Below are 12393 nucleotides of genomic sequence, written 5' to 3' on the forward strand. Positions count from 1 at the left end.
GAAGCTAAGGGTAGCTACAGGAGAAAGGTGGAGCATAAGCTGAGGGAGAAAAACATGAGGGAGGTCTGGGAAGGTGTGAGGACCATCACAGATCACAACACAAAGACCAGAGGTACAGGGGGCACAATGGAGAGGGCAAACCAGCTGAATGACTTCAACAGGTTTTTCACTGCAGCCATCTCTCCTTTTTTCCCTCTACACACCTCCTACCCCAACACCACAACACCCCTCTCCTCCTCCACCTCAACACACTCCCCGCTCACATCACCACAGACCAGGTCAGAGGACAGCTGAAGAAGCTCCGACCCAGGAAAGCAGCAGGTTTGGATAAACCTTCAGCCTCTTTACATGGGGAGACTACTCTAAACACTGTGCCACCGGCCACCCCATCTGCTGGACTTTTACAGTATAATTACACATTAGAGTCTTCATTTCATAATGGACATTGTGTTATGATCATAGACAGTATGAAATATAAGTGGCAAATATGCTTCGGGGTCTAAGTGTGTAAAATTTAATTTATACAGTTTATGGTCTCAATCTCTAGTTTCAAGGATAAAGTGTGTCCGAGACTACTGAAGACCTGCGCTGCAGAACTGGGTGAACCACCACAACATGTTGGGCCCACTACTACTTTTTTATTTATATGCTGCCTCTTGGTGCTATCATTCGCAGGTTGAATATTAGTTTCCATTGTTATGTGGATGAAACACAATTATATATTCCAGTTTTTCTGAATGACCAATTGCAGATATCAAATTTGGAAGAAAACGGAGCAACGGGGGCGGTGTTGCAGTCGTTCTACCGCACCGTGACGAAAAGAAAGCTGAGCCGGAAGGCAAAGCTATCGATCTACCGGTCTATCTTCATTCCTACCCTCACCTATGGTCATGAAAGCTGGGTCATGACCGAAAGAACGAGGTCGCGGATACAAAAATTGGAATTGGTTTTCTCAGGAGGGTGGCTGAAGTCTCCCTTAGAGATAGGGTGAGAAGTTCAGAGATCCGTGAGAAACTCGGACGAGAGCCGCTGCTCCTTTGCGTTGAAGTAAAGATGCCCCCTGGGCGCCTCCCTAGGGAGGTGTTCCAGGCACGTCCAGCTGGGAGGAGGCCTCGGAGAAGACCCAGGACCAGGTGGAGAGATTATATCTCCACACTGGCCTGGGAATGCCTCGGGATCCCCCAGTTAGAGCTGGTTAATGTGGCCCGGGAAAGGGAAGCTTTCGGGGCCCCTGCTAAAGCTGCTGCCCCTGCGACCCGACCCCGGATAAACGGTTGGAGATGAAATTTGGAAGAATGTCTATGCGCTATTAAGGACTGGATGTCATCAAACTTCGTGCCCCTTAATGCAGATAAAACCGAGTTGCTGATCATTGGTGCCCTTACTACTAGCCTGACTCAGAAGTTGCGGTTCCCAATTTCCGATTAAAAGTGAACGCAGCATAACTGTTAGTGTCGTTCTGACGTCATTTTATGTGCGCCTGCTTGGACATAGAAAAAAGGACGAACCATGCGCGGACATTTAAAACAATGGCGGCGAAAGGTTCACGTTGGTGTGATGCGGAGGTGGAGTGTTTACTGCAGATTTGGTCGGATGAAAATATTCAAAAACAGTTGGACGAGACGCACAAAAACTCTGAGGTCTATGAAAAGATTTGTAAACAAAGCGACGCATCGCGATGACGTCAATCAATGCGTGTGAAGTGTTACGGCGTGATGACGTATAGGCAGGCAAGAAGCATTCGCGCGAGGCCCAGAGAGAGGGAGTACCCTAAAGCACGGGGCACGATGTGAGCGCGCCCTTAGTGACAATCTGGGCTGACAGACCAACTGTTGTCAGCAGCATCACTAACGTGGCAGCTTATTTACATCAAGCCCAGGAATGTCGCCAGAGCGATGGAAGTGCTTTCATTAGTGGGTCATATGATCAGTCACCATTGTATTAACTCACTCTTTGATATATAGTAACTAAAAAGGCATTTAAATAGACAAAAATCTTACAGAGTACAACTTTAAATGCAATTGTTTCTACTATTTATATCACTCTGCCATAACATGTAAGTCATATTCACATTTTAAACTCACCTTAGAACCAGTCAACATTGCACTGAGCATTTTTGTGCCGTTCCCAACACCAACAACTGCAAGAAACAAAGACAATGTTAGCAAAGCCCTGCTAGCATCCCCTATTGTGGCCGTGTTCATTACACTCAACATACGGATGCTTTTAGTCATTTTACAGCCTTACCAATAGCCTCCCTTGAGTGTTTGTGCCAGGTTATTACATTCTAATCAATGATGTGAGAGAGTTATGGTTAGGGGTTTGAATCTTTTGGTATCTCACTTATTGATTTCGAGGTCAGGATTTGATTCAACATCGTTTCTCGATTCTTTACATATTGGTGCTAGTTTCAGGATCTACTCCACCCGGCTGTGCATTAATAAGCACTGTAAGTCGAGTCATTTTATGAAAAACAGTTGAACAAATTGCAACAGAAGCAAATTCAGCTGATGTTGTATCCTCAATATATCCTGTGTGAGGAAAAAAAGCCCTGAAGAATCCCAATAGGGGAAAGTTTTGAAAAAGACCTCACCTCTTCATTTTATTTCCCACGTGAATAGGGAAAAAAAAATAACCTTCAGATATCGCCATGAAAAGACAAACAAAAAATGTATTTCAAGTTTTTTTCAAATTGTTTGTTAACATGGGCAAACGGGGCATAATCTAATTACATATGTGCTAATGCTAATTCATAAATACCTCAACAGATTTAAACGTTGGCTATAGCCAGTTGAAAATGTCTTGTTGAATCTTTTTGACACATAACAGTAAAAGACTTACAGCGTGCTCACACTGTCCTTTTGGCCGCGGCCAAAACCGGTTTTTCAGCTAAAGTCTAGTACCTTTAAGAAGTGTGAGCGCACCCGCTCCGCGCTCAACTAGGGCCAGCGGACCGTCCACGGCCCGCTTGAAATAGGTGGGCTTTAGCGGAGCCGTTTGCACATGTACGAGCACGAGCCCTACGGCAGTAGCGTTATGTCCGCCTGTTCGGACATGTAAATAGAAGGAGGGACCATGCGCGGACATTTAACAACAACAACAATGGTGGTGAAAGGTTCACGTTGGTGTGATGCGGAGGTGGAGTGTTTACTGCAGATTTGGTCGGATGAAAATATTCAAAAACAGTCGACAAGACGCACAAAAACTCAGAGGTCTATGGAAAGATTTGTAAACAAAGCCACACACACGCGATCAATGCGTGTGACGTGTTACGGCTTGAAGGCGTATGGACAGCAAGAAGCATTGGCCGAGGCCCTGGTAGTGTGAGTACAAACGGGGCTGGGGCGCGGGGGGGAGAGGGAGGGGGGACAAGTACCCTAAAGTCCGGGTCTCGGTCCGGGAGGATAGTGTGAGCGCGCCCTTAATGTTAAGGTCTGAATGGAACCCATTTAGGCTCCCCCTGAGCATTAATAAACAGGGCGTGATCACACTATCCTCCCGGACCGAGACCCGGACTTTAGGGTACTTGTACCCCTTCCTCTCCCCCCCGCGCCCCAGCCCCGTTTGTACTCACACTACCAGGGCCTCGGCCAATACTTCTTGCTGTCCATACGCCTTCAAGCCGTAACACGTCACACGCATTGATCGCGTGTGTGTGGCTTTGTTTACAAATCTTTCCACAGACCTCGGAGTTTTTGTGCGTCTTGTCGACTGTTTTTGAATATTTTCATCCGACCAAATCTGCAGTAAACACAACGTGAACCTTTCACCACCATTGTTGTTGTTGTTAAATGTCCGCGCATGGTCCGTCCTTCTATTTACATGTCCGAACAGGCGGACATAACGCTACTGCCGTAGGGCTCGTGCTCGTGCGCGTGCACGTGCGCACGCTCGTGCTCGTACATGTGCAAACGGCTCCGCTAAAGCCCACCTCTTTCAAGCGGGCCGTGGCGGCCCAGCTGGCCCCAGTTGAGCGCGGAGCGGGTGCGCTCACACTACTTAAAGGTACTAGACTTTAGCTGAAAAACCGGTTTTGGCCGCGGCCAAAAGGACAGTGTGAGCACGCTGTAAATGGAGGCAGGAAAAAGTACTTGCAAACAGGGGATTTTGGTCCCCCCTCTTAGTCAGGACATATTGAGTATACAAAATCAGTTGAATTTGCTTCAATGCTGACCCCTATTTTGGCTTAAAATTACTGGACTATGTGGCCACAGAGAAGCAAACCAAACACTGTTAATCTGTAAACACTGCCCACATTGCCACAACACAGAGCTCAATTTAAAATCAGCAAAAAATCTGTTCAACAGGTTGCTCCTTAACAAAAGAGGATGGAGCTGATGGAGAGAACTGACAGGCAGAGCAGTGATCGTATAGAATATGGAGAAAGGAATATTATCCCAGCCCTACCAGCCGCTAATTTATTAATTCTACCTAAACACTCGAGCGGTGTACCGTCCACCTCAGCTGAGATTGGAAACATGTCTGTGAAAGTTGTGTTATAACCGATTCACTACAGCCCAAACTATCATGGATCCACAACCAGGTGAAGTTTTAGAGCTGTACTGCTTATTACTAATAATCACAAATACCTTTAGACTCATTTTAATGAGATGAAGGTGTTTTCTATGGATGATTGCGATACATCTGCATCTTCTGTACTTTGTCATCTGTATCATGATTATCATCATTGTTATTGCTATATATTGCAAAATAACATTTATTCCTGGTGTTTACAGATAATGTTGAGAAGAAACCACACAAGTATAGATATATAAACTAAGTAGACTAAGGGTGCACTCACACTGTCCATCCATACCCAAGCACGTTTCACGGCTAAAGTCTAGTTTGTTTGACCAGTGTGAGTTCAACCGTACCGGGGCTAGCCCAAGGTGGGCACGAGTGCGCGCACGTGTACGAGCACGAGGCCTACGATGGTTCTGACATCATTTTAGTTGCGCCTGTTCGGACATAGAAAAAAAGAAGGACGGACCATGCGCAGACATTTAAAACAATGGTGGCGAAAGGTTCACGTTGGTGAGATGCGGAGGTGGAGTGTTTACTGCAGATTTGGTCGGATGAAAATATTTTTAAAAAGTTGGACAAGACGCACAAAAACTCTGAGGTCTATGGAAAGATTTGTAAACAAAGCGACGCATTGCGTTGACGTCAATCACTGCGTCTGACGTGTTATGCCGTGATGATGTATAGGCAGGCAAGAAGCATTCGCGCCGAGGGCCAGGTATTGTGAGTACCTGGGCCAGAGAGGGCAAGGTACGGATGGACAGTGTGAGTGCGCCCTAAATATTTACTGCGACCTGTCATTTTTCAGTAAAATGTTAAGCTATCAATGAAATTTTCTCAAGAAACTATCTGTTGTTCTTCTTTAATGGTGAGCATTCAGAGTTTTATGTACATTACTGCCACCTACCCATGCATGTCATGTACCAAATGCACAACTGCCAGGTCATATCCACCTCCTGAGTGACCACATTGCCATGAGTGTAGTTCAATTGATCACTCAGCCTTCAAAGGGTCGAGCTCACCAAGTTCACTTTAGTTTTTCAGAATATTGGAATGACACTTAAGATGGCAGTGGAGATTCCCCCGAGGGCAAGTGGTGAGGGGGAAGTGCACGAGGGCATGTTGAACCACTATTGGAACGCAGCATCAATCAATCAATCAATCGATTATACTTAATTAATTCACGAGGGGAAATTCTTTAAAGTCTCAAGTGCGGCTATACTGTTGGTTTCAAGCGTTTTAATGAAGATAAATGCCGTTTGCGGCCTCCTTATTGGCATGGTCAACTCAAACCAACCACTTGGACAAATGTTACAAGGGACATTCGTGGTGATTGTGTTTGCGTGAAAACTTTATTTTAATATCTGCTCCACTACATTACCATTAGCCAAGGCAGAAATGTTGACAGTCGCACATGAACCAACAGCCGTTTGTGAGTGGGACAAGTTTTACTGCGGTCAAGCCAGCCGCCACTTAGTATCTGTTGCGTGTCTATTACTGCACTTAAGGTACGGGTGCCTGACTTGGCCAAAGTGGATTGGAAAGCAGTTTTTTATACCCTGTGCAAATTTCCTGATTTTCAAGAACTACTTAAAATTATTCCATAGTAGGTTTAAAACTATTTTCACAGTGATCCTGACTAGCATAATGGGAAATATCAAGACATTTTACTGTATGTTTTTTTTTATCAGTAATTAGATTCAAAATCCCTCCCAGTGTCAAAGTGCATACTGGCGAATGAATAATTGGCTTGACCGCAGTACAAGCTTCTTACCTAAAACCCCACTGGCAGCACTGTCTAGCGTCCCTCCGTGTCCCATCTTCAGGCTCTGCTTCTTCCTCTTCCGTGGGTTTGGGTTTTGTACACCAGCTTCTGAAAGATAAGTGATAGAAAAAATGTCATTGTTAACTTAAACAAATAACAATAGACTTATTTCCTGATTCCTGCTCTTGCAGATTTACCCTTGAGTAAAACTACTTTGAGTGTATTTAGAACGTCTGCAGAGGTCGGCCCTTGTTTCTTATATATGGCAAACAATCCATTTAAAGACTGTAGTTTAGACAGAGAACTAGTTAGCGGAGCCGCAGTGTTCCCTGCCATGCTCAAGGCTGTAGGAAGCGATGGAAAGAGGCAAGGACACAAATCAAAGATGGCGGTGCTTTGTAAGACACATGCGCAATGTACCTGGAGCTGCTTATCTATGATAGTGCGCCACCGATTGAGCACCACGGCAAATGCAGACATGATTTTACTACGCAAGTGTCATACCACCGCCAATGCCATCGCCTCTTTCTACTAGTCTTGCACGCAACCAGGAAGTAGTGACGTTCTAAACTCAAGCAACCACGCGCCACTGAGCAGCTTTCCAGAATGGATGCAACGCAACTGCCGTTAAACCTCAAAGACGAAGAAGAGCAGCGTTCATAGGAATAAGTAGGCGCCATTTTTTGGTACGCCGACCGTTTTTTAACATGTCCTAACTAAGCCTCCTTCTACTAGCCTTGGTTACTCGCTTGGCTTCCTTTGCCTTGTCATCTGCGCTGTCTACAACGGTAATAACTGCCAGCAAGATAGTTGTACTGTAGTCACGGAGGTTTGTATTGTTTTTGTCTGAAGATACTCTTATTCGTTTTTGAGGTAAGCTCCCAAATACTTCCGTAAACTACACGTCGTTAACCATTTGATAGCCCTGCACGAGCGAACTCGCGTGTAGTTAACGTTTCTGTCACGGTTACGCGACACTTAAATTCAAAACATGGCAATACAAGTGTTGCTTGCTTATCACCAATATACTGTGCATATCATTATAAATAAAACGCAATGCATTTTCTAAATTAATAGATGCTATATTTTGATTCAGCACACACAGCAGCATTTATTTTTATTTCTTGGTGTATTTACATTTGTTTCCATACTGCTTCCGCCAAACAGATAACATGGCAGAAAGACCTGTTTTTAACGTTTGAATTGTTCAGATTCTTAGGGGCCGTCCACACGAACACAGGTATTTTTGAAACGTTGTTTTTCTGCATAATTTGGCCTTTCATCCACACGTGACCGCAGTTGTAGGCTCATGAAACCGGTGCCCAGGGTTAACTTTTACGAAAAGTCCGATTTTTTGCAGAGTTGTGTGGACAGGAAAAACGTGGAACGTCGCAATTTCTTGTTTTGCTACTAATTTCTGTTGTTCTGATTTGTGTTGAAAATTAATTAGACATAGATATCAGGTAGGTGACGTTATGTTTAAAAGTGTCATGAAAAGTTAACACAGGCATTCACAAGGACAGCTATGCATCTGCCGTCACTATGGCAACCAGTTAACTGGTTAAATCCAAACACTGGTCGGGAGAGACAACTTTCGTGTGAGCATTGATGTCTTCTAGATTTCACAGTTTCAGGAGACCTGCAGTGGATTCAACCTGGTCCACTTGACATCAGGTCGGTGCATGTCAGTGTTTCTGAGGCTGTAGGCTGTTCTCATGTCTCATCCTGGCTGCTGGTGTCTGTGCTAACCTAAACATTAACCTCCTCAGTAGACCTGCCCCCACAGGAGTCCCACATTACCAGGTCTTTCCTTTAATTCCCAAACTACGTCACAATTGCATGTTTATCAGCCCAATTTAAAAAATTTCCCCGAACCCCGTTTGGAAAGGCCTCGGACTTCTGGGCTACAGCCCTGGATGTTTTTGCATATTTTAAATTCATAAATGACAGTGAGAAGTAACTCAACTTCGCTGTCAGCCCACAGGAATGAATCTGCCCAGCCTCGTTTCGCCATTGTTTTAATTTTCCCAGCCTTGTGATTGGCTAAAATGGCCTTCCTGTTAAGAGTGCTATCCCCACCTACTGCTTTGGAATGTGCATGACATTGTTTGAGGCAGATTTTGCGGTTTCATGTGATGTCATGTTAGGGTACATCCACATGATTGAAACAACCTTTTTTTCCCTTTGTCGTTCTTAAAAAGGTCCTTCCACACGGCCTCGGCTCAATAAATATGTGTCCAGAAGGTTTCACTAACTCAAAACGCTGCAGTACACATGCGAGGCCTGGTTGTGGCGCTGTAACTGCTACAGAAATACACCAACAACGGAGAAGAAGTGACGAAGCGATGCATGAACACAAAAATGCTACATCTGCCAACTTTTTCTGTCAAAAGCACTGTTTCGGGTGTTATGGGAGACCTTTGTGGTGTTGTGGACACTGATGCACAAATCACTCTGTAGTTACTGTCCTCAACGAGCAGCTGGTGCTGCTGTGAGCCCCTTTCCTGTACCAAAGCTCTCACAGGCAGGCACTTTCTCGCTAGATTTAGCGACCTTTCAGATCTTCTTAGCAACTTTATTTATGAAAATGCAGCGACCAATTTAGCGACTTATTCTGACCATCAGGGAGAAATATATGGTCTGCCTCAGACGCGTTGCTAGCTCGTGAAAACGTCTGCGGCTGTAGCCCAGAAGTAGGATTCCTCCTCAGACGGGGGTTTTGGGGTTCCTCCCCCAAGAAATCTTTGAAATTGGGCAGATAAACATGTAATTGTCATGTTGTTTGAGAAGGAAAGGAAAGACTAATGGTCATGTGTGAGAAAGTGCACAGCATACACCATCCAGAATGAGACATTAGAACAGCCTGTAGCCTCAGAAACACTGTCATGCACCGACCTGATGTTAAGTGGAGCAGGTTGAATCCACACTAGAAGATATCACTGTTCCGACGGATGTTTTCTCTCCTGACTGGTGTTTGGGTTTAACGAGTGACCCGTTAACCGGACACTTTCAGCTGAAAGCATCTAGGAAGAGTGTGCATAGCTGTCCTCGTGAATGCCTCTGTTTAGTTTTTCATTACAATGTTAAACATAACGTCACCTACCTGATCAGTCTTTATAGTTTGAGGAAATGTCAGTGACGTTTTGTACGTTGCTTGTTGTTAGGGTAGACGGGGAGAGTGAGTTGCTCTTCCTGATAATATCTATTACTAATTAATTTTCTAAATAAATCTATATGCCTTTGAAACCTGTTTGTGTAAACATGTGGGGTGGAATGTTATTCACCACGTTAAAAACATTTTTTTTAGGAGATTGGTAGTCATGCCGTTGTGGGAAAATAAATGTAAGTCATGAGATTAACTCGGTGCGCAACCAGCCACATACCTGTCATCCTGGTGTAGTAAAACATATGGTATCTCTTTTTCATACAGTCCATGAGTATCTCTCTTAAAAACATAATCCTTACACATAATCCTGTTTCCATCACCTGCAGTCACTACTGCAAGTGGTAGTGGTGGTAGGATTCAGCTGAAAGTCGCCAGTTAACACAGTCACTCGTTAAAACCAAAACACCGGCAAGTCACTTGTCAGTGTGGACCATAGACTGTATAAAGGCGTGAACACTGTACTGGGCTATTAACATCATCATTATGTTTTTTTTAAATTATTTTTTGACGGCACAGAGGTCCAGGGCTATTCTCAAGAGACCCTGGGCTATAGCCCCAAATGCCAAGGTCTAACTATGCGCCTGGTCGACCTAATTCATTCCCATGCATTTAGCTCAGAGTACAGCTCAGTATACAGTCTATTGGTCTGTCTCTCTCCTCTCACGCAGCAGCACTGTTGTTATTTTGTTATTTGACAACAATATGGGTTAGAGGTCGGAGGTGGGGTGATGATGTTATGTGGTTTCGCCGTCCAGACTATAATGCCAAGGGGGGCGTTTTCAGATCTTCCCACTCTGGGACCCAGTTTCAAAAGAAACCGCTTTCAGGCTCCAATAACTTCAGCTCCGTGTGGATTGGCCCTTAGACTGGATGTTGCCAAATCGTAAAGGTGTCATCTCTATGTTCCTCGGTCGCATTAGCCTCTGCCTGCACTGATTTCATTTAGCATTTTGTTAGGGCTAGAGGTTGCGGTTAGGTTCCGGGTTAGGGTGTAGTGTTAGGGTCTACATAAGCCTATTTGCTGGGGAATTCGGCACACATTGTGAAAAAAAATAAAAGACAGGCTAAAAGGGTCCAATGGGGTGGCCGGTGGCTCAGTGGTTAGAGCAGTCGCCTCATGTAGAGAGGCTGAGGGTCTTTGACGCAGCGGCCGCGAGTTCGACTCCAACCTGCAGCCCTTTGTTGCATGTCTTCCCCTCTCTCTCACCCCATTTCCTGTCAGTCTTGTATAATAAAAGGCTTGAAAAACTGTCAAACATAGGGAACATAGGACCCAGGGAACATAGGTACGCTCCCAATGTAAAGGTGGTTCTCGTGCAGTGTTGGCAACTCCTCAGTTAGGAAAGTAGCTATTGTAGGAGAGAGGAATAGCGCTGTGTGAGAGACAAAAAGTGAGTAAAAACATCCTTAATGTGTTTAGAACAAAAAAAAAAGTTCTTCTGTTGATCCTTGTTTTTGCCATTGAAATAGGCCATCACTTCTCAAAATAACATCATGTCTTTAATGCTTTTGTCCTGTATTGTTAAATGTTAGCATAACAAATATAATCAAAAAACTTATGTGCTACTGGAACATAGCTCTACTATTTACATCCCGGGTGAGATCAGTGCGCATGCATAATTCATTTGCAGCCTAGACGCGGAATGATGTGGGTCTCCTCCATAGACTGTATCTCAACTCCCTTCTGCCGGCGATTTGAATTCGCTCTGCACCTTGGTCTGGGAAAGAACAGGTCGGTTCCTCCTGTTTCCTATCCCTTTTTTTTCTGGATCCAAGCACCAAGCTGGCTTTTTTTCACCTTGCATGCTATTGGCTGGTTAAACCAGATGACGACAGAGCAGCGTTGCAAGCAGTTTTGTGTTTACAATTTACATTCAACATGGCGGCCACGGAAACGCAGCAACCGTTACCCGTTGATGCAGCTGCCGCTGCAGTTTTTTTTTTTTTAAAGATAATTGTTTTGGGCAGTTTTTCTAGCCTTTATTATATAGGACAAACAGGAAATAGGGTGAGAGATAGAGGGGGGTAGAGATGCAGCAAAGGGCCGCAGGTCGGAGTCAAACCTGCGGCGACTGCTCTAACCACTCAGCCACCGGCCACCCCTTTCGCTGCAGTTTTAAATGATTTCAGTGGCAGGTTTTCTTTGAAAACTGAGCAGAAACTTGTCCTGGAGCAATTCCTCAAAAGAAACTATGTATTTGCTTTACTGCCAACTTGTTTTGATAAAAGTTTAATCTACCAGTTAGCCCCGTTGGTGGCCAAGCTAATGGAGTACGTCTAAGAACTGTCTAATTGCATGCAGCCATTTTAACTGCGCACGTCCCTTGTGTAGAAGAAAATGACAGCAGCCTTGCCAGACCAACATGCAGTCGTAGATTGAACTTGGTCTGGCAATAGCCAGGCTAAGACTGTATATGTATTTATAGTCTATGGTCTCCTCTCAGCTCTGACTGCAACGCACTGACTTCCAAAACAGCACCCGCTGCTCGTTGAGGACAGTAACTGCAGAGTAATACCTGCTTTATCATCAGAGTCTCCAAACACAATATAAAGTTGCTAGATCTGTCGCTAGTTGCTTTTGACAATAAAAGTTGCCAAAATTTAGTGAGAAAGTGGCCAAGTTGGTAACACTGTTATTGTGGTGTTGTGGGTGGATTTCCTGTTTATGTTACAGCGTCTCTGTTTTTGTCAAAATCATGATGCACTGCTGCAGTTTTTAGGGTTTGTCAGAGTGGAGTACTGGCAAGGCAAATTTGAGTTGTTACTTTTAGCAACTGGTTTAGATCTTCTAGTGTACGAGATGTTTTTCATTGATGCTGGTCGCTAACTGATTCTTGTGTATGAGTGGAACTTGAACTTACCTTAGCGTAAATTGTTAGCCTTGCTGTCCACAGTGACTAGGGACACTGTCATAGTTTAAGAAGTCGTTATCTGATTAAGC

General features: G+C 44.5%; 2 protein-coding genes across 7 annotated transcripts in view; one reads left to right on the plus strand and one right to left on the minus strand.

Annotated features, from left to right (window-relative positions):
* trub1 (TruB pseudouridine (psi) synthase family member 1) overlaps window positions 1-6622 on the minus strand; it is a gene marked incomplete at its 5' end in the record, with an annotated part of 31917 nt that extends 25295 nt beyond the window's left edge. The window contains 3 exons of the mRNA XM_083933421.1: window positions 2085-2140; window positions 6296-6394; window positions 6484-6622. Of these exons, the coding sequence (XP_083789547.1) occupies window positions 2085-2140; window positions 6296-6394; window positions 6484-6622 (294 nt within the window). The remainder of the gene's footprint in view (window positions 1-2084; window positions 2141-6295; window positions 6395-6483) is intronic.
* A 269-nt stretch (window positions 6623-6891) lies between these two features.
* lrrc45 (leucine rich repeat containing 45) overlaps window positions 6892-12393 on the plus strand; it is a 47680-nt gene continuing 42178 nt past the window's right edge. For 5 of the 6 annotated variants that reach the window (XM_083933022.1, XM_083933024.1, XM_083933025.1 and 2 more), the window contains exon 1: window positions 7671-7960. The gene's annotated coding sequence lies outside the window, so the exon portion shown is untranslated. Of the gene's footprint in view, window positions 6973-7670; window positions 7961-12393 lie in introns of those variants that run through there. The other variant, XM_083933023.1, reaches the window with a different exon arrangement.

The sequence above is a fragment of the Echiichthys vipera genome, assembly GCF_963691815.1.
Source record: "Echiichthys vipera genome assembly, chromosome: 18".
Classification (NCBI taxonomy): domain Eukaryota; kingdom Metazoa; phylum Chordata; class Actinopteri; order Perciformes; family Trachinidae; genus Echiichthys; species Echiichthys vipera.